The sequence below is a fragment of the Gigantopelta aegis genome, chromosome 6, assembly GCF_016097555.1.
Source record: "Gigantopelta aegis isolate Gae_Host chromosome 6, Gae_host_genome, whole genome shotgun sequence".
Lineage (NCBI taxonomy): Eukaryota > Metazoa > Mollusca > Gastropoda > Neomphalida > Peltospiridae > Gigantopelta > Gigantopelta aegis.
Window position 1 is genome coordinate 102,094,607 of NC_054704.1, and position 21,559 is coordinate 102,116,165.

A 21,559-nucleotide genomic window follows, 5' to 3' on the forward strand; every position below is an offset into this window, starting at 1 on the left:
TTAAAGTGTGACACATTTCAAGTCTCCCTTCCGGTGCACGTGCATATCCAATATAGACGTGCTTAAAGTGTGGCACATGTCAAGTCTCCTGTCCCGTGCACGTGTATATCCAATATAGACGTGCTTAAAGTGTGACACATTTCAAGTCTCCCTTCCAGTGCACGTGTATATCCAATATAGACATGCTTAAAGTGTGACACATTTCAAGTCTCCCTTCCAGTGCACGTGTATATCCAATATAGACATGCTTAAAGTGTGACACATTTCAAGTCTGCCGTCCGGTGCACGTGTATATCCAATATAGACGTGCTTAAAGTGTTGCACATTTCAAGTCTCCCATCCGGTGCACCTGTATATCCAATATAGACCTGCACGTTTCAAGTCTCCCGTCCGGTGCACCTGTATATCCAATATAGACCTGCACATTTCAAGTCTCCCGTCCGGTGCACCTGTATATCCAATATAGACCTGCACATTTCAAGTCTCCCGTCCCAAGTGAATGTGATGAGTGACACTAGAGTTAAGCAGTATGTGCTAGTTTTGTTGGGTCTCCTCAACCAGAGGACTATGGGTTTCATCTCTTTCTTTTTTCTGTCTGTCTGTCCAGCCATGTGTCCCACATATAGTATTCCTGACATTTTTTTCGTAATGCCTCAAGATATTATGTTGAAATTTTGTATATTGCTTTATCATCTAGTGTTAAATCAAGTTTGACTTTAATGACGACTTACGAGTTATGGCCCTTGACCGTAGAAGATAGTAAAACATTTTAAGCTTAGTAGGGATATTGCTTTAGCAGGACTCTCTGAATGCTTGTTATGTTTAACTAGATATTCTGTCTCAAATAGTCAGGTGTATATATAGGTATAAAATATAGTTGATAATGAGGTAGCTTGTATCTAATTATTTCTTTTTCCCCCAGGAATATGTAAATTTGCTGATGCCTCCATTAATACAGAAATGGAACATGTTGAAGGATGAAGACAAAGACCTCTTTCCTCTGTTGGAGGTGGGCAGAACAACGGACTTTGTTGTACTTTTGTGTATCTGACTTTGTTGTACTTTTGTGTATCTGACTGTTGTACTTTTGTGTATTAACTGGTATTGTTATGGGCCCTTTATATTAACATATTTCTTGGTTTTGAAAGTCGTAAAATAAAATGGACTATATTTAACTAAAATACAATAGCTTAATGACAAAAAGGTAATAAACAATTTATATATATCAATTATATTCTAATCAAATCGAATGAATGTGTATGTAGTCATTACTTTGTTGATAAATAAAAATATTTGCATTTATGAATGAAAAGCGAATGCTATATCAAATATTTGATAGTCTAGATTGAATTTTATTTTCCCACTAAAATCCTGCATATCCTTTTGGTAAATTAAAAAACGGTGGATGTCACCATTGGTTTATAAATATGATTTTGAGCAGAATCTTATATTGGAATATCAAGACTGATACATGTAGCTGCATTGACTATTTTCTATATCGTGTGTGTTGAATATTATAAAGAATGTAATTTTGAAGATTACTGCTTGTGTTTTAGTGTCTGTCCAGTGTAGCGACGGCTCTGCAGTCTGGCTTTCTGCCGTACTGTGAACCGGTGTACAGGCGGTGTGTGTCACTCGTTGAACAGACCATCAACCAGTGCTTTGTAAGTAGACAGGAGCTAAATTATATTTGTATTGAAACCAAACTTGCATATAATGCAGGCCTTTCCCCGGGATTTGTTTAAGGCGCTTACATATTTAGCATCATTATAACACAAAAACCAAGCCAAAAGAAGTGGGGTAGTGAGTTGAAAACAGTTAAGTGTTTGCCTTCAATCCATCAAATCATGTTGGGGTTGTTTTTGTGTGTGTGTGTGTGTGTGTGGTGGGGGGGGGGGACTTTTTTCTAAAAACCCCATCAATTCCCCACCCCCAACAACTTCAGAATTTGCGTCATGTTGTTGTTGTTGATTTCAGCGTCGTGTTAAATGCTTGTTGTGATTTCTGCTTGTAAAATACCTAAGCTAAGAATGCTGACTTCACAGTATATTCCATTTATATAAAAAAAACTACAAAAAAAACCCCAAAACATTGATAAAATAAAATTTTACTTTTTAAAAAAAAATCCAGCTAACTTATTAAATGTCATCTCACAGTTTAATAAATATATATCTAGCATTATCTAACAAATATGATTATTGTAAACTAATTCAGTGTATGTTTAACTGCAATTTGTATAAATTGTACATTTCCTGCGATCGCGATCTCAGTGCGTGCTCTCGACCATAGGTACAAAATTAACAAAGACAAAGGAAATAACGAAACTGCAGTTAGGTATTCATTGATGCAAACAACTATTGTTTTCTACACATTTACATCAAGATTTACTCCTGTGTAATCGTATTGTTCATGTCCGCAACGATATCTCTTGACACGTGGGTGTCAGCTGACTGAAGCGTGACATATATTACGCCGAGAGCTTTCCTCAGTTCAGCCAACGAACATTCTTCCTAATGTTCGCGAACTACTTGATGGGTGTCCGTCGTGTCCATTTGGTTTAACGTGAAGCGCACAAAACAGTGTAGCGAACGTTTTGTTTCCGCTCGGTCTGGCTGAACTCAAACCTTGGGATAGCCGACATGTCGTTCGGCCCTGAACTGGCATGTGTATTCAAATTGACATGCATTGTCGGTTTGTTTTTATTACTCAAAGACTTTACAAAATTAAAATAGCAAGTTACATATCTTCCAGACATTGAATCGCTGTCACATTGCTGTCATACATGTCGAATGCATGCCGTTAAAATTAATAACCTTGATTATTAAAATTAGCAAACATCATAAGACATACACTGTATTCTGGATAACACTGTTTCTCGTTATCGGTCGTGAGATCGCTATTATGCTAATTGAATATTTGGTATTACTATGTTTGAGGTGTCGAATAGATTATGTAACCAGAAAATCAGAAGATAGAAAATGGCTCAGCCAAAATTTTAGCCACTTACAAATTTTATTAGCCATTTTTTTGGTCGATGCGTGACCGTTCATTTTAGCAAATAACAACGTAGTTACGGTTTCGATATGGTAAATATATACCAGGATTAATGGTGACATGTTTTACTCAAGAATTTCACCTTCAAAGATGTTTATTCAATTAATAGGTATTTTCTTTGATTTGTCTTGATGCGTAATTCCCAAGCATACAGACATTATTACAACAAGCAGTTATCTGGCGGATTAGTAGTAGCCGATCACCTGTACCACGTGACCAGCACAAGCCCGCCGACAATTAAAATGGTGCGATCAATGGACCTCAAAGTGAACATCTAAATAATTGCAGAGATACCAAATGGAAGTGTGATAATGTGTGGTGAATGACGTTACGGATCACAGCTCCATTGTTTTGTATACATGTTACAAATTAAGCCGACACGGTCCTGCAGTTAAGGCGCTTACCAGACATGAAGGCGCTTACTTGGCTGGCTAAGGGAGCACGGGCCGTGTCGGCTTATCGCTCTAGGGAAACCCCTGTAATGTTGAAAATGGAACTGAATGATGGTTATATTTCTACAATGAAAACCTCCTAAACTGGATACCCCATGGGACCAATGATATAAAGGGACTGAAAAACGTCCAATTTTTCAGGGGATTTCTGGTTTACACAGAAGTCTGGTTTACAGAGGGTCTAATTCTGAGGGCTTTCACCGGATAGGGCAACCATGTAATTTGTCTGTCTGATGTGGTTATTGATGGCATATCATAGTATTAATAGAATGACGATTACATTACTGTAGAGTGATTCTTTAGAAGCTACCCACCACCTCAAGAGTTTTGAAGTAAATGACAGATTAACTAGATAAAATATCACAACAACCGTACTTTTATTTTGTATTTTTGGTGCTTGCCTATTTTAGAAAAACTCCAACACCCCAGATCAGTACGACCCACCAGATAAAGATTTTATGATCGTGGCACTGGACCTGTTGAGTGGATTAGCTGAGGGGCTGGAGCATCACATTGAGGGGCTGGTTGCCAACAGCAACATTCTCAAACTGCTATTCCAGTGCATGCAGGTTGGTATTCTTGTAACTTTGTGTACATGTATTTCTATTGATACAAAGTCTATTAAAGCCGTAGTTCCTGTCTCAGTTACCGTATGTTACACATTTACTTGCCACTGGTTAAATAATATGCTGAAATGAAACTTTAGGTTTTATTACAAATACAGGCCACATGGAAATATTAAGTGAACAATTCTCTGCTCTAGATATTTCAAATCTGACAAATAATTTTCCTATAAAGTGAATGAGTAGAGTACGCGATCACTACTCCTCTGTCGTACATATTGAATAGCTCCGTCCTATCAATTGTTACAAGTTGCTTGATGAGTGTGATGATTTGTTTTCCAGGATCCCATGCCTGAAGTTCGACAAAGCTCTTTTGCTCTGCTTGGAGATCTCACCAAGGCTTGCTTCCAGCATGTTAGACCCTGCATTGGTATAACTAAAGTATTATTTTTCTCTTGACATGATAATTGTCTTCAGGACAGTTTTTTTCTGTTTTCTTTCTTAGGTTAGTGATTATTTTGTGATGTTAATGACTGTTGCATTGCTCGCACCTTTATGATTAACAGCTTTGGACTGTAAAAGATGGAGCAGAATCTGGGTCGGTAGGTAGGTGGAGTGGTGGATACGGTACTCTAGTCATAGCATTGAATGCCCTAGGTGGACCCATTGGGTTTAAAAGATGGGGCAGGATCTGGGTCGGTAGGTAGGTGGAGTGGTGGATACGGTACTCTAGTCATAGCATTGAATGCCCTAGGTGGACCCATTGGGTTTAAAAGATGGCAGGATCTGGGTCGGTAGGTAGGTGGAGTGGTGGTTACGGTACTCTAGTCATAGCATTGAATGCCCTAGGTGGACCCATTGGGTTTAAAAGATGGGGCAGGATCTGGGTCGGTAGGTAGGTGGAGTGGTGGATACAGTACTCTAGTCATAGCATTGAATGCCCTAGGTGGACCCATTGGGTTTAAAAGATGGGGCAGGATCTGGGTCGGTAGGTAGGTGGAGTGGTGGATACAGTACTCTAGTCATAGCATTGAATGCCCTAGGTGGACCCATTGGGTTTAAAAGATGGGGCAGGATGGTCGGTAGGTAGGTGGAGTGGTGGTTACAGTACTCTAGTCATAGCATTGAATGCCCTAGGTGGACCCATTGGGTTTAAAAGATGGGGCAGGATCTGGGTCGGTAGGTAGGTGGAGTGGTGGTTACGGTACTCTAGTCATAGCATTGAATGCCCTAGGTGGACCCATTGGGTTTAAAAGATTGGGCAGGATCTGGGGCGGTAGGTAGGTGGAGTGGTGGTTACGGTACTCTAGTCATAGCATTGAATGCCCTAGGTGGACCCATTGGGTTTAAAAGATGGGGCAGGATCTGGGTCGGTAGGTAGGTGGAGTGGTGGTTACAGTACTCTAGTCATAGCATTGAATGCCCTAGGTGGACCCATTGGGTTTAAAAGATGGCAGGATCTGGGTCGGTAGGTAGGTGGAGTGGTGGTTACGGTACTCTAGTCATAGCATTGAATGCCCTAGGTGGACCCATTGGGTTTAAAAGATGGGGCAGGATCTGGGTCGGTAGGTAGGTGGAGTGGTGGTTACGGTACTCTAGTCATAGCATTGAATGCCCTAGGTGGACCCATTGGGTTTAAAAGATGGGGCAGGATCTGGGTCGGTAGGTAGGTGGAGTGGTGGTTACGGTACTCTAGTCATAGCATTGAATGCCCTAGGTGGACCCATTGGGTTTAAAAGATGGGGCAGGATCTGGGTCGGTAGGTAGGTGGAGTGGTGGTTACGGTACTCTAGTCATAGCATTGAATGCCCTAGGTGGACTCATTGGGTTTAAAAGATGGGGCAGGATCTGGGTCGGTAGGTAGGTGGAGTGGTGGATACGGTACTCTAGTCATAGCATTGAATGCCCTAGGTGGACCCATTGGGTTTAAAAGATGGGGCAGGATCTGGGTCGGTAGGTAGGTGGAGTGGTGGTTACGGTACTCTAGTCATAGCATTGAATGCCCTAGGTGGACCCATTGGGTTTAAAAGATGGGGCAGGATCTGGGTCGGTAGGTAGGTGGAGTGGTGGTTACGGTACTCTAGTCATAGCATTGAATGCCCTAGGTGGACCCATTGGGTTTAAAAGATGGGGCAGGATCTGGGTCGGTAGGTAGGTGGAGTGGTGGTTACGGTACTCTAGTCATAGCATTGAATGCCCTAGGTGGACCCATTGGGTTTAAAAGATGGGGCAGGATCTGGGTCGGTAGGTAGGTGGAGTGGTGGTTACAGTACTCTAGTCATAGCATTGAATGCCCTAGGTGGACCCATTGGGTTTAAAAGATGGGGCAGGATCTGGGTCGGTAGGTAGGTGGAGTGGTGGTTACGGTACTCTAGTCATAGCATTGAATGCCCTAGGTGGACCCATTGGGTTTAAAAGATGGGGCAGGATCTGGGTCGGTAGGTAGGTGGAGTGGTGGTTACGGTACTCTAGTCATAGCATTGAATGCCCTAGGTGGACCCATTGGGTTTAAAAGATGGGGCAGGATCTGGGTCGGTAGGTAGGTGGAGTGGTGGTTACGGTACTCTAGTCATAGCATTGAATGCCCTAGGTGGACCCATTGGGTTTAAAAGATGGGGCAGGATCTGGGTCGGTAGGTAGGTGGAGTGGTGGTTACGGTACTCTAGTCATAGCATTGAATGCCCTAGGTGGACCCATTGGGTTTAAAAGATGGGGCAGGATCTGGGTCGGTAGGTAGGTGGAGTGGTGGTTACGGTACTCTAGTCATAGCATTGAATGCCCTAGGTGGACCCATTGGGTTTATTCCCTTGTTTAACCAGTGACCCATGACTGACATATCAGAGATTGGTGTGTGCTGTCATGTCTATGGGAAAATGCACATCAAAGATCCTCTGCAGCTAATGACAAAATGTAGCAGATTTCTTTTGAATACAGTTAAATGTTTGACATTCAATAGTTAGCTGATGATGAATTAATCTGTGTATTTTAGTTAAACAAACAAATTTGAAAAACAACAGCTCAGAGTTGCTGACTCGGTATTCTTTGTTTTTATTTTATAGTGATGTAACATTTTATTAAAGCAAAAAATAATAATTTCTTCTTTTATTTTCAGGAGATTACATGCCCATCCTTGGAGCTAATCTTAATCCTGAATTCATATCCGTCTGCAACAATGCGACGTGGGCAATTGGAGAAATTTCGATCAAAATGAGTTAGTTCAAGTAGTTGATGACATTTGTGTATTAGTCTTGTGATTTATTAATTAATTAATGTCATTTAATTCCTCATTTAACTTTAATTATAATATATTAATAATATTATGATATATAAGTACACCGACTGTTGCCCGAAGTGTTCGGCTGCAGAAAATTGTTACTGTGAACCTGTTGAGTTTTGTTTGTCTTAAGTTAGTGCTGGTATGTCAAAGGCTTTGGTATGTACTTGTCTGTCTCTGAAAAAGTAAATGTAAATATTGCATGCTTCTATTTTGTGGGAGTAGCCTATGTATCTGCAGTGGGTTTCATCTCTAGATCAAGAGCTGAGAAGTAGCTTTGTTGGTCGAGTGCTCACTTGAATTGCTTGTGTCAAACTATCAAATCCCCTCTGTGCATTATGGTTACTTAATGTTTTATCTCCAATAGCTGATGATTAGTTAATCAGTGTACTATTGGTGTCGTTGAATAAAACAAACTTTACTCTGGACCAACTGTTGAATGAATTGTACACCAAATAACTGTGGTATAAAATGTGCTGAACCAGACCTTGTTTGCTGTGTTTCAGATTCCGACATGCAGCCGTATGTTTCGGTAGTGCTGGGGCACCTGGTGGACATCATCAATCGCTCGAACACCCCAAAGACACTGCTCGAAAACACAGGTATCAGTCCGTCCCTCTCGTCTGTGTGTTCGTTCTCTTTCTGAAGATATCACAGTTCCTTCTTCTTTGACAGTGCTCAAATACTGCAGTGTCGTGAATGTCCTGTGTGCTACAATATGGCTATCACTGATGGCAGTGATTTTTTGTTTTAAACCTCCAATGCAAAGAAATTGGTGACTGTTTAAGTTTTATATATGATTTTATTCATTAAAAGCAATTAATATTTTAAGATAATTTTTGGGAATCAAAGTTATTAGTTTTAATTGCAGAATACTGAATATTTTTCTACATTCTAGAATGTTTTATTGTTTGTCTAAAGTAAAACCGATTGTGTATCTTTCAGGATAGTATGAAATTAGTCCAGACCTGTCAACCCTCCCGGATTCCGCGGGAGTCTCCCGGTATTTAATCAAATCTCCTTTCACCTGTGCGGGAGACAGTTTCTCCTGTTAAATGACATTTTTATAAGCATAAAAAAAAATCGATCCTCTTTTGTCAAAATAACAGAAGGGAAGTAACTCTGCCTTTTTTTCTCATTCGGAAAATGTCGACTACTTTCGGTTTCTGAGAATGTAACAGGCCGAATTGTCCCGACTGTTTAACCTTTGCCGAAGTGAGAATTGTGGGATAGCCTATTTATATTGTTAAAAAAGCACATGGAGTTTATAAAATGACGTGTTAACACTGTTATTATAATGTTTGTTGTCATTGTAATGGCTACGAAGCGTGTTGCCGCTAATTCAACAGGCTGTGTATTGACATTCAGTGATGCCATATAAAAAAAAAAAATATTCAATTTAGTTCTAATAACACCTTTGACTTCCCACTGGATTACATAATGCAACTATGTCGAATCTGAACTGCCAGACTCTTGAGTTGACAGCGATACACACGATGCATGTTAAAATCACATGTCACAGCAAGACAACGAAAAGACCAATTAGCTGTATAAACATACTTGTGCCAGTTAATTTTGTATGTTTGTGCAGTAAAATGTTGGTTATAAGGGTATACTTCAAGAAATTATTTTTGTACAATTAAAAAATGTTGTGTTTGACATTGACATAAAGTTGCTCACGGAAATGGGTATAATTCCGGTATATTTCGCACGATGTCTGTAATGAGGTTTTACTTATGATTAATGAAAATACAATGTTTATTGCATCATTATAATGATTTTAAATAAGTACCACGCCACCGTTCCTCATTATAGTAAAAACTGAATATTAATTTATAAGATTTATATAAATTTGTCTTTGGTACTTAGGTACACTAACCACAAATGATAATGTAACGCAACCTGTAAGGCTGTAAGTGTAATACCGTAAATGTACTAATTAAATTTTTTATTTCTTGTTCATGTTCTTAACATTTTTGGATAAAATATTATTATTTTTTTAAATATGTATTAAATCATAATAATATTTAAACTTAAAAAAAAAAGAAAAAAAAGAATTAATAATTTTTTATTTTTTTTAATGCCAAGATCTAAGGTTAAGAAGTATATATGACATTATAAAGTATTCATATAACTTATTGTAATAATGTGTTTTTTAAATCTTGCGATTTTGGGTTAAATTGTGTGAATTTAAAAAATCTCCTGCTTTTTGACAAAATCTCATGCTTTTTCAACACACACCTCCTGCTTTCTCTTGACTAAAGGTTGACAGGTCTAAATTAGTCATACATTTCATTGTGAGTGGAGTAACAAATTTCTAAATATTAATACATTTCGTTGGTTAAATAGCTGGTCATTAAAAAATCTGAATTTGTCCTGAACCACGAAGATGATTTTTGAAGGAACAATGTATTTAACAATTTTTTTTTATCATTTTCAAGAAATCAAAGCAGTGTTTTGTACACACCATACATAATTTGTACTGTACAAGATCGATAAATTATAAAAAGTATATTTCTTTTTTTCTCACTCAATTTACTGTAAAACATTGTGGAGTAATTAGTAAATGATTTTCAAAATGGAATGTCGGAGCCAGTAAAAGTGTAGCACGTAGGCATTCACGACCTTCACTCAAGACAGGACTGGGGAAAATGGTACTGGAATGCTTTGGTTTATATCGTAAATTAAAACGGCGCTTAGTATATAATGTTTTATTCACTAACTTGGTGGAACTTCATTCATACGGTATATGGAAAGTTTAAATTTACTTGAAAAGTTGACCAATTTAAAAAACAAAACGAAAAAAGAATGTGCATACAAATTGCAAGTTTTCTGCCCAAAACTAGTCAAGTAAATCATCTTGCATTTTTTCTGGGATTAATACCAGTTTAATAAAATAGCTGCATTTAATTTGATTCATCTCGGCTTAATATTCACCAAACTATAGTTAATCTTCCCTGTATTCAACAACCGTGTTCAATGCTAATGTTCATGAACTCGTTTAATTAGTTCATTATGATCATTTGGTTTATGTGAAGGATGTTAACCTTCTGACTACTGCAGGCGAGATATCTCGCCCGACGTCACGTCAGTCGATATACTGTACACTGTATACAGTGCATTCCCCAATTCATATTTCCCGCCGTTTTGCACACGACATTCACCGGAAACGGAAATATAATTAAAGAAAAAAGATTTTTTTTCAAAATGGTGGTTTTTCTTTTGATTTTTTCAATTGAAAATACCTTGAAATTTTGAGTTCAAAAAGTGGTTTTCGGCAAGTATTTTCGCTTGACAACAGTGGCGGCACGTCGCGGTAATTTTCAGGGATCGATAGTTGATTGTAACAGCTAATTTGATAATAAATTTGATCGTTTTACCAACAACGAAAATTACCAAATATTGCAATATGCATCGTAGTTCGGGTTTTTAAAAAAATTCTGGTCAGAAAACCACTGTTATCGGGAATAATGGACATAAATACTGGACAGCTGGCCACAAATGCCCGTAAGTAAACACAACTTTTTCGATTTTTTGCCTAATTTTAATCACCATTAGCCGATCTAAAATAATAAAAATGACAAAAAAAGACACGAAAATAATACTTACCGATTCATATATGAACTTTATTTCATGTATTTATGAAACATTTAAGTGAATATATGTGAGTAAAAATTATAAACTTGTACCCACTCAACGTGGTTTTTGTTAAAAATTAATCCAGTAGTCTAAAGGTTAAACCAGCCTTTGTTGACTGATCACAGTCCTGCCAGATAATATTTTGAAGAATGAAAATAAAACATTTACTGGTGATATAAAAGTGAGATCACAATAAAACATTTACCGGTGATATAACAGTGAGATCACAATAAAACGTTTACCGGTGATATAACAGTGAGATCACAATAAAACATTTACCGGTGGTATAACAGTGAGATCACAATAAAATGTTTACCGGTGGTATAACAGTGAGATCACAATAAAATGTTTACCGCTGATATAAAAGTGAGATCACAATAAAAAGTTTATCAGTTATATAACAGTGAGATCACAATAAAACGTTTCCAGTTAATATAACAGTGAGATCACAATAAAATGTTTACAGGTGATATAACAGTGAGATCACAATAAAACATTTACCGGTGATATAACAGTGAGATCACAATAAAACGTTTACAGGTGATATAACAGTGAGATTACAATAAAATGTTTATGGTGATATAACAGTGAGATCACAATAAAACGTTAACCGGTGATATAACGGTGAGATCACAATAAAACGTTTACAGTTGATATAACAGTGAGATCACAATAATACATTTACCGGTGATATAACGGTGAGATCACAATAAAACATTTACCGGTGATATAACGGTGAGATCACAATAAAACATTTACCGGTGATATAACAGTGAGATCACAATAAAACGTTTACCAGTGATATAACAGTGAGATTACAATAAAACATTTACAGGTGATATAACCGTGAGATCACAATAAAACATTTACTCGTGATATAACAGTGAGATTACAATAAAACATTTACCTGTGATATAACAGTGAGATTACAATAAAACCATTAGGATATTAGGATATTTCTTTTCCTGACCTGCCCTCAAACAAGTTGCATTTTCCATCTATTTGTTATTATGCATTCAAAGGTTTTACGTAACGCCAAGTTTTACCCCAGTCCTGTTCAACTGTCTTTTTAAAGTATTTCTTTTCTTTCACGAGATGTATTGTATTACCCATTGTTTTATTCCATTATCATTTATACAAGCCTCAGGTATTCATGTTTGTTGTTTTTAAACACAAGCCTTTTTCAGACATAGTGTAATTTGATGTTGCAGTAGATTTGTAATGTGCTTTCATTCATTTATTAAGCCATAGCTGTGAAATAGCTAGGTGTAAGCAAGTTGGTTTTCATTAGTTGATATTGTTGGTAATTTACAGGGCTTCTGGAATACACTGGTCTGGCATTCGAGGCATTTGATATTTACATTTATGCTACCAAGTAATTTGTTTGGCCCGAGATGATTAGAGTTATTATTGGGCTTGGCATAATTTTTGTCACAAATATATTCACATGGCAAACCAGCTATAGTAAATAGTAATTAAGTTTTAGGAGAAGAATTTTGATTGTCCAAACATTAAAATAAAGCATATGTGAATGTGAGATTTAAACAAGTCTAATTGTCATGTAGTTCCCACAAATGAGTGCTCTGGTTTATGAAAAGAGTGAGTGGTGATGGTGGGGGTCACATTCTTCAGAAGTTCTCATGAACTCATTATTTCTAGAATTATAAGTATGCAAGTGGAGAAGTCCCACAGATAAGAGGTTATATTTTCCCAGTCATATCTCGAGTTGAATGTGCCCTTGCTGCTAATGGAAAAATGTATTAGTTTTCCCCTAACACTTTGTGTTAACAATTTCCAAATGTTTGACATCCAATAGCCGATGATTAAAAAATCAGTGTGCTCTAGTGGTGTTGTTAAACAAAGCAAACTTTTTAAACTTAACTCTGAAATAACTGGCTTAATAATAAGTAGATTTTAATTTTTTTTATGACAATTTAATCTTGAAGCCCTGTACATTTATTTGATGTTTTCTTTTAGTTCAATAGTTTTTGTTACTGTTTTGGAAAGTATTGTGTTGCAAAGTATTGTTGGAATATTACAAAATTCACTGTATTTAGTATCGTTTGCTTTCTTAGTCAGGTATGTTGAAAAAGTTTCATATAGTGACATAATTTTGAAAATATATTCGTAAGTATATATCACTAAACCTACCCTCTGAGATATAAAAAGTGCACTATAATAGCAACTCACGTTACATAATAATAATCTTTGAGTGAAAGTCTTCATTCTGGACAGCTGCATGATTTTTATTTTTAACGTGTTTTGAGGTCGGGTGTCACTGTTGGAATGACATCCAATAGCCCATGATTAATTAATGGATGTGCTCCAGTGGTGTCGTTAAACAAACAAACAAACACTGTTGGAATAATAAGTGCACTATTGTTTATTTCTTGCTGTGATAGAGATTTGACGCTTCAGTCGCGACATTCCATGCTTGTGTTTAAATGAGCTGCTATCTCCAATTCAGTTCCCTTTAAGCCGCTGACCCTAGTTTATTAGTGAGCGTTTTCATATTGCCATTAACTTGCAACTTTTCGTATCAATTTGGTCAAATTCAGAGTATAATTTTCATTGTTGCAATAACTCAAAATAAAGTTTATGTAAAACAAAAAAGATAAGTTTGTTGACAAGTTGGGTGAGTGTGTTTAGAAGTTGATTATTATTGGTAAGAAGAATTGATAATGGGATGCTTCTCAGCTGTCAGTTGTACAGCAAGCTGAATATTGTCATTAACCTTGTTTGGATGTTTGAAAGTAGGAGGCTGTTAGTTATACAGCGAGCTGAATATTGTCATTAGACTTGTTTGGATGTTTGAAAGTAGGAGGCTGTTAGTTGTATGGCAAGCTGAACATTGTCATTAGACTTGTTTGGATGTTTGAAAGTAGGAGGCTGTTAGTTGTACGGCAAGCTAAACATTGTCATTAACCTTGTTTGGATGATTGAAAGTAGGAGGCTGTTAGTTATACAGCGAGCTGAACATTGTCATTAGACTTGTTTGGATGTTTGAAAGTAGGAGGCTGTTAGTTGGACAGCGAGCTGAACATTGTCATTAGACTTGTTTGGATGTTTGAAAGCAGGAGGCTGTTAGTTGGACAGCGAGCTGAATTTGTCATTAGACTTGTTTGGATGTTTGAAAGTAGGAGGCTGTTAGTTATACAGCGAGCTGAACATTGTCATTAGACTTGTTTGGATGTTTGAAATGAGGAGGCTGTTAGTTGGACAGCGAGCTGAACATTGTCATTAGACTTGTTTGGATGTTTGAAAGTAGGAGGCTGTTAGTTATATGGCGATCTGAACATTGTTATTAAACTTATTTGGATGTTTGAAAGTAGGAGGCTGTTAGTTATACAGCGAGCTGAACATTGTCATTAGACTTGTTTGGATGTTTGAAAGCAGGAGGCTGTTAGTTGGACAGCGAGCTGAATTTGTCATTAGACTTGTTTGGATGTTTGAAAGCAGGAGGCTGTTAGTTGGATAGCAAGCTGAATTTGTCATTAGACTTGTTTGGATGTCTGAAAGCAGGAGGCTGTTAGTTGAATAGCAAGCTGAATTTATCATTAGACTTGTTTGGATGTCTGAAAGCAGGAGGCTGTTAGTTGGACAGCAAGCTGAATTTGTCATTAGACTTGTTTGGATGTTTGAAAGCAGGAGGCTGTTTGAGAAAAGTAGATGGCTAAATTTACTGAATGTAGAGAGATTTTTAACTAAGCATGAAAAATAAATTGCCTCCTGCCTACTAATGAATACATTGTGTTTGTTGCATCAATACAGTTGAAACGGGCCCATAGGAACCGGTGTCGGGGTGGGGTTGGGCAGGGCAGGGCTGCGCCTCCATCACTAGTTATTGTGCCCTTCCCAATCCAAATATCATTCCTAGGTCTGTACAAGTTCCTGTTGGTGAAAATGCACAGTTTAGAAATACTGTCGTTTCTCTTTGGCATTAGTGAATAGTGTTACAGGATGAGGAAGCAAGATTGTGTCCTGGACTGGTATGTACGTGATTATCTGAAACTGATGCTTTAATTCTAAATGTAATTGCTTGCGACTGTTACATATTGACAAATGAGAAAATGGAAAGCTTTGATAATGTGTGGAAATTCCAATGAAAAAATCCAGTATTCTAGATTTCACAGGGGTACTTTATCGGTCATATCTTAATTGATTCACATGTTCTGTATACAACACATTATAATGGATATTTTCATTTATTGTACATTATTTTTTGCTTTCATGTTAAATAATGTTAACTAACTATGTACAATGCACACATCTTTTAAATTTGTAATAAATACTTTGGAGAATATGACAAAATTCGTTTTGGATTTCAGTTGGTTTTACAAAACTAGTGGTGAAGTCCAAAAATTTAGGAAATAAAGATTTGTTGACCTCAATATATTTTAGTTTACTTGGTAGCTAATATTTAAACGTTGCATGTTTTGGAAATGTTTTTGGTGTAAAAACATCACTAGCTTTACCAATCCATCTAGTCTAACAAAAGCTGTGGTATGTATTATCTTGTCTGAGATGATGCATATAGAAAAGAGTAGCCATGGTGTGGTGATAAGTTCCTTTATCATTATCTGTGGGGTTCTTATTTCAGACGCCAGATAACCATAAATAAAAATGTATTAAGTGCATCATTAAATAAAATATTTCTTTGTTTCCTAATAAAAGCTGTGTGCATTTTACATGACCGAATGTAGTGGTTATGATGATGAGATATATAAATCTCTATTGTTTGAGTTACACTTACAGCTCTGTTGCATGACAGTGTATGTATCTCATACATTTGGGAGAGGGCTGTTTGTTCTACCGCATGTTTATTCTTCACTGTGATATCTTCAGAACTTACGTTCTCTAAGTTTTTGGGTGATTGTTGGGACATTAATTGTTTAATTTGAAATGAGCCTATTCATTTGATAATATTTTTTTATTAATAAATAGCACATTAATTTGTTTTGTTCTATTTGGTACACACTTTGATAATATTGATATAATTTGGAGAAATACGTGCAAGCTTGTAGCACCTGGCAAGTAAAGTAAGCTGTTTTAAATGTCTTGTATTTGTTCGACATTCTTATTTGCATACCCACTATTGTGAGATCTGCTTACCCTCCCTGTATTAATGTTTATTATTTGTTTTATAGCACAAGGTCTTCAGGGTTCTTCTAGTGGGAGGGGATGTGAGAGGAACATTAATATCTGTCAGATTGTTCCAGCGAGGAAATTACTCCCCTTTCAACTCTGCTCAGAGTAACATATTTAAACATTGCCCAGTTTTATTAGTAAAGTTCAAATTGAAATCGTAATAATGGATACAAATTTCCTGGCCTTCTTATTCAATTGTTTTTTATGAGCATAACCCAGACCTCTGGTGTTTTGCTATTTCCATCCCTTTGTGTAATTCCACCACCACCCCCCCCCCCCCCCCCCCCCCCACCCCTTTCCCGATATTTTTGATTTCTTTTATGGCAAACACATTGTTATGAATATTTAATTAACGATCAAATGAGACATTAAAGTCAGTCAGGAGGATTATTTGTGCTGTTTGCTGTAGTGTGAACAAAATGGACATGCATGCAATGGGTACCGACCATTTTTGCACAGCATGCCACATCATATAAACTGTTGTGAAAGTCATTCTTTAGAAACAGCTTTAAGTATCTGAAATATCTTTTACCTAACTATGCTGGAGACCTATAGAATTTAGTTTCGTCTGTCCTATTTTCCATACACTCGTCCATCCTATTGTCCATTCACGCGTCCATCTGATATGCTGATGGCACACTAACAGAACCATTTGAGTGATGGCACACTAATAGAACCATTTGAGTGATGGCACACTAACAGAACCATTTGAGTGATGGCACACTAACAGAACCATTTGAGTGATGGCACACTAATAGAACCATTTGAGTGATGGCACACTAACAGAACCATTTGAGTAACATGGAAACAGCTTATTACCCCCCCCCCCCCCCCCCACAAGAAACCACATTAAAAGACTAATTATGTTAAAATTTTAATGTACTTTAGTTGTAGTGATTGGAACAGTTCAAAATAGGAATTAAAATATGGTTATTTTTTTGACATAGCAGGCCAAAAGAAAATGGCCAGCTAAGAAAAAACATGGCTTGCTAAGAAAAATAAGACATCATAGAGTGAGTAGAGGGTTCGGGACGGATGGCGAGTAGAGGGTTCGGGACGGCGAGTAGAGGGTTCGGGACGGCGAGTAGAGGGTTCGGGACGGACGGCTAGTAGAGGGTTCGGGATGGCTAGTAGAGGGTTCGGGATGGTGAGTAGAGGGTTCGGGACGGCGAGTAGAGGGTTCGGGACGGACGGCTAGTAGAGGGTTCGGGACGGCTAGTAGAGGGTTCGGGATGGTGAGTAGAGGGTTCGGGACGGACGGCTAGTAGAGGGTTCGGGATGGTGAGTAGAGGGTTCGGGACGGCGAGTAGAGGGTTCGGGACGGACGGCTAGTAGAGGGTTTGGGACGGCGAGTAGAGGGTTCGGGATGGTGAGTAGAGGGTTCGGGACGGCGAGTAGAGGGTTCGGGACGGCGAGTAGAGGGTTCGGGACGGCGAGTAGAGGGTTCGGGACGGACGGCTAGTAGAGGGTTCGGGACGGCTAGTAGAGGGTTCGGGATGGTGAGTAGAGGGTTCGGGACGGACGGCTAGTAGAGGGTTCGGGATGGTGAGTAGAGGGTTCGGGATGAACGGCGAGTAGAGGGTTCGGGATGAACGGCGAGTAGAGGGTTCGGGACGGACGGCTAGTAGAGGGTTCGGGATGGTGAGTAGAGGGTTCGGGACGGACGGCTAGTAGAGGGTTCGGGACGGCTAGTAGAGGGTTCGGGACGGACGGCTAGTAGAGGGTTCGGGACGGACGGCTAGTAGAGGGTTCGGGACGGTGAGTAGAGGGTTCGGGACGGACGGCTAGTAGAGGGTTCGGGACGGTGAGTAGAGGGTTCGGGACGGTGAGTAGAGGGTTCGGGAGAACGGCGAGTAGAGGGTTCGGGACGGACGGCGAGTGGAGGGTTCGGGACGGTGAGTAGAGGGTTCGGGGCGGTGAGTAGAGGGTTCGGGACGGACGGCGAGTAGAGGGTTCAGGACAGTGAGTAGTGGGTTTGGGGATTGGACAGTGAGTAGAAGGTTCGGAACAGTGAGTAGTGGGTTCGGAACAGTGAGTAGAGGGTCTGAGACAGTGAGTAGTGGGTTCGAGACAGTGAGTAGAGGGTTCAGGACAGTGAGTAGAGGGTTCGGGACGGGGAATAGAGGTTTCGAGATGGGGAGTAGAGCATTCGGGATGGTGAGTAGAGGGTTCAAGACGGTGAGTAGGGGGTTCAGTGAGTAGAGGGTTCGGGACGGTGAGTAGAGAGATATTGCTTCACATATCATCTGCCTATATCGAGCCCTGATTTAACCCTGTTCGTCTAAGAGAGATATTGCTTCACATATCATCTCCCTATTTCGAGGCCTGATTTAACCCTGTTCGTCTAAGAGAGATATTGCTTCACATATCATCTCCCTATTTCGAGGCCTGATTTAACCCTGTTCGTCTAAGAGAGATATTGCTTCACATATCATCTCCCTGTATCGAGCCCTAATTTAACCCTGTTCGTCTAGAGAGATATTGCTTCACATTATCATCTCCCTAACCCCTGCTCCTGTTCCATTAGAATCATTAAAGCGCATCACTGACAAAAATGAGAACTGCTTATTAACATTGCGAATCTTCCAACTACTAAACCATTATTTGTTTAACACATTTATTTAAAACTGTGGGCCTGGTCCTGTCTTACATATTGGGTATGCTTCTAGATGTTGTCGTGTTGTGTGTTGTGTTGTCACCTTTCTTTATAATTCATGTATCTGTTTTATCTACGTGCATTACAGGCCTTTTTAATTAGTCCACTTTTATATACACTGTGTTTACTTTTGTATTCATTCTGAATTTTTTTTTTTTTCAGTATACATCTTGGAAATTGTTAATTTTTTTAATTTTTTTAAGTATTATTATTAAATGTATGTTTTGTTGATTTGTTGTCTTTCTCTGTTTTTCTTCCCTTATATTTGCCCTCCGTCTCGTCTTGTCTTCAACGGTAATAGCCATAACAATTGGTCGCCTTGGTTTAGTATGTCCGCAAGAAGTCGCCCCTATGTTACAACAGTTTATCAGGCAGTGGTGTGTAAATTTCTTTATTTTTTCTCTTTTATTCACATTTTATTTATCAATGTTATATTTGAATATTTTGAGCTATGGTATTTTAATTTCTCTGAAGTCAGGCAGTCTTCAAATTAAATATATTTTGCACATAAGAAAAGGAAAAGGGTTTTGTTAAGTGGAATATATACAAAAGAACACTAGATACCAAACTACAGTCATTAAGTATTGCCTGTAAATTAAATATTTGCTAGCAGAATCAAAATGTCACAACCTAAGTCAAGAAATTATTATTAGCCTAATAAACGGCAACTTTGATATGCCAGTTATACAGCACTGATAGAAAAGAAATGGAACCAGGAATTGGTGACCAATGTATTTTGGTTTCATAGTAAATCAGAGATGTTGATCTGATCACAAATTTTTTTAAAAAGGAGTAGAACCAACACTTAAACATGTGGCTGTACAATTTTTACAAAATACCCCCACACACACACACCCATAAACCCTCTCAAAATGTTTGTTGTACTACGTTAAGAAATGTTTATATAAATATATGGGATGTGTGTATTGTGTTGTGTGGTATAGAAAAATGAAATACTTATTTATGTATTTAATTATTTATGATTTGATTGATTTTCCATGACTCAAAAGTTTGTCATTTATTATTCCACTTACTCTAAAAATATAAATATGTAAGTTAAAAAAAAAAAAAAAAATCAAAAGAAAATGAAACAAAAAATGAAACAAAAAATGAAACAAAAAACAACCATTTTGCAAATACCAATGTATTATACTAGATACTCCATTCGGTATGGGAAACATAACATTACTAATAATTGCAAAAGCTCTTTCTTTTGTGCGATTCTGCATAATTTATTTAAAAGATTGTATACCTGTTTGCAAAACTATCGTATCTTTTCCATTTCTTGTGTGTAAGTGCATGTTTATTGCCTGTCTACAGAGGTTACTTCTCAATAGTAAGTCTAGTACAAACCTTGTCAATTGGTAATTTGCTTTTCTAAGTGCAACTTGTTCTTGAGTCGTTAATTTTGTTGACGTATGTGGGTGGGGTATCTCTCTCTTTAACTGTTTGCAGTGGTACTGGGACTAGGTCACGGTGATGAGTGTTGCTTGTTCGTGCATTTGATTTATTTATTTAAAATCTAGATTAAAACATGCTTTTGTGATTGGTATATGTGTTTTTAAGAGCATTTTGTCTTGTTTTGATTTTTGTTAAAGAGATTTGTCACTAAAGTTTACCTTATATTGCCACGTACATGTAAAGGTTATGAGGCTTTGCTCCATCGAGTGTTGAGCGTATTTCGGTAACTGTAAAGTACTATACCATGACTGATGTTATGTCGTTGGTGTGTGTGCTGTTGGTAAGCTCATTGTTCTCTTTGTGTTGTGTAGGTGCACATCTCTGCGCAACATCCGGGACAACGAAGAGAAAGACTCGGCCTTCCGAGGTGTGTGTCTCATGATCGGCGCCAACCCAGCTGGCGTCATCCAGGATTTCATCTTCTTCTGCGATGCCGTTGCATCCTGGGTACATCCCAAGCCTGACCTCAAGGATATGTTCTGTAAGGTAGGATAAACAAAACAGTAGAAAAATCTCTTCATTTGAGAGGCATCCAGTATATAAAAACCAGTTCACGAATACATCCTCATATGATTTACTGCGACTTTTAAAACTTTTATTTCAGCTTTTTTCTTGTGTGCAAAAAATATATTTTAATAAACTACATGAGATGTAAGACATAGTTAAAAATGTGCTGAGCTGAAGTTAAACAAAATTTACTTCACGTTGCTTGTCATTAGCTAGCTGATAAGATCATAACGTATTGAAATTAATAGTTTTTCACAACATGTCTCTTAGATTCTTCATGGCTTCAAGAACCAAGTGGGTGAAGAAAACTGGACTAAATTCTCTGACCAGTTCCCTACTCCCTTAAAGGAAAGACTTTCTGTCAACTATGGGGTCTGAACATTGAAATCTCGTGAGTACTTTAGTCTTTTAGCTTATTGTACAGTTCTGATCTTTATACTGAAAACATGCTCCTAACTGACAAAACAAGAGGTTAATAATACCTAGAGTCTTGTACACTCAATAAGACTAAAGTGTATTGTATATTGAAGACCAAGAGAATGACACCTATTAATTACTGTTTCTGCCAGGATTAATAATAAAATATATCACCATGAAAAATATGTGAAATAATTGCATCATTATTTCATTTAAGTCCATTACCATCATTTCATTATAATTGTAATAAATATTGAAGTGACATAGCCAGTCTTTCTGCATGAAAATAATTTGAGGGTATGTAATAAAAAGAAAACCGATAACAAGTGCCCCTATTTGGTGCTTATCACACGTGGCTGGAATCTTGAAGCTGGCCAGTGCGTGTACT

At 38.0% G+C, this 21,559-nt stretch overlaps 1 protein-coding gene across 1 annotated transcript in view; it reads left to right on the forward strand.

The window, feature by feature from the left end:
- The window catches only part of LOC121374203 (transportin-1-like), a 46,883-nt gene that overhangs the window by 18,664 nt on the left and 6,660 nt on the right, over positions 1-21,559 (forward strand). Inside the window, exons 13-21 of the mRNA XM_041501189.1 lie at positions 923-1,009; positions 1,557-1,664; positions 3,917-4,075; positions 4,412-4,499; positions 7,182-7,280; positions 7,850-7,945; positions 19,088-19,163; positions 20,559-20,733; positions 21,025-21,145. Coding sequence (XP_041357123.1) covers positions 923-1,009; positions 1,557-1,664; positions 3,917-4,075; positions 4,412-4,499; positions 7,182-7,280; positions 7,850-7,945; positions 19,088-19,163; positions 20,559-20,733; positions 21,025-21,132 — 996 coding nt within the window. The 3' untranslated portion in view covers positions 21,133-21,145. The remainder of the gene's footprint in view (positions 1-922; positions 1,010-1,556; positions 1,665-3,916; positions 4,076-4,411; positions 4,500-7,181; positions 7,281-7,849; positions 7,946-19,087; positions 19,164-20,558; positions 20,734-21,024; positions 21,146-21,559) is intronic.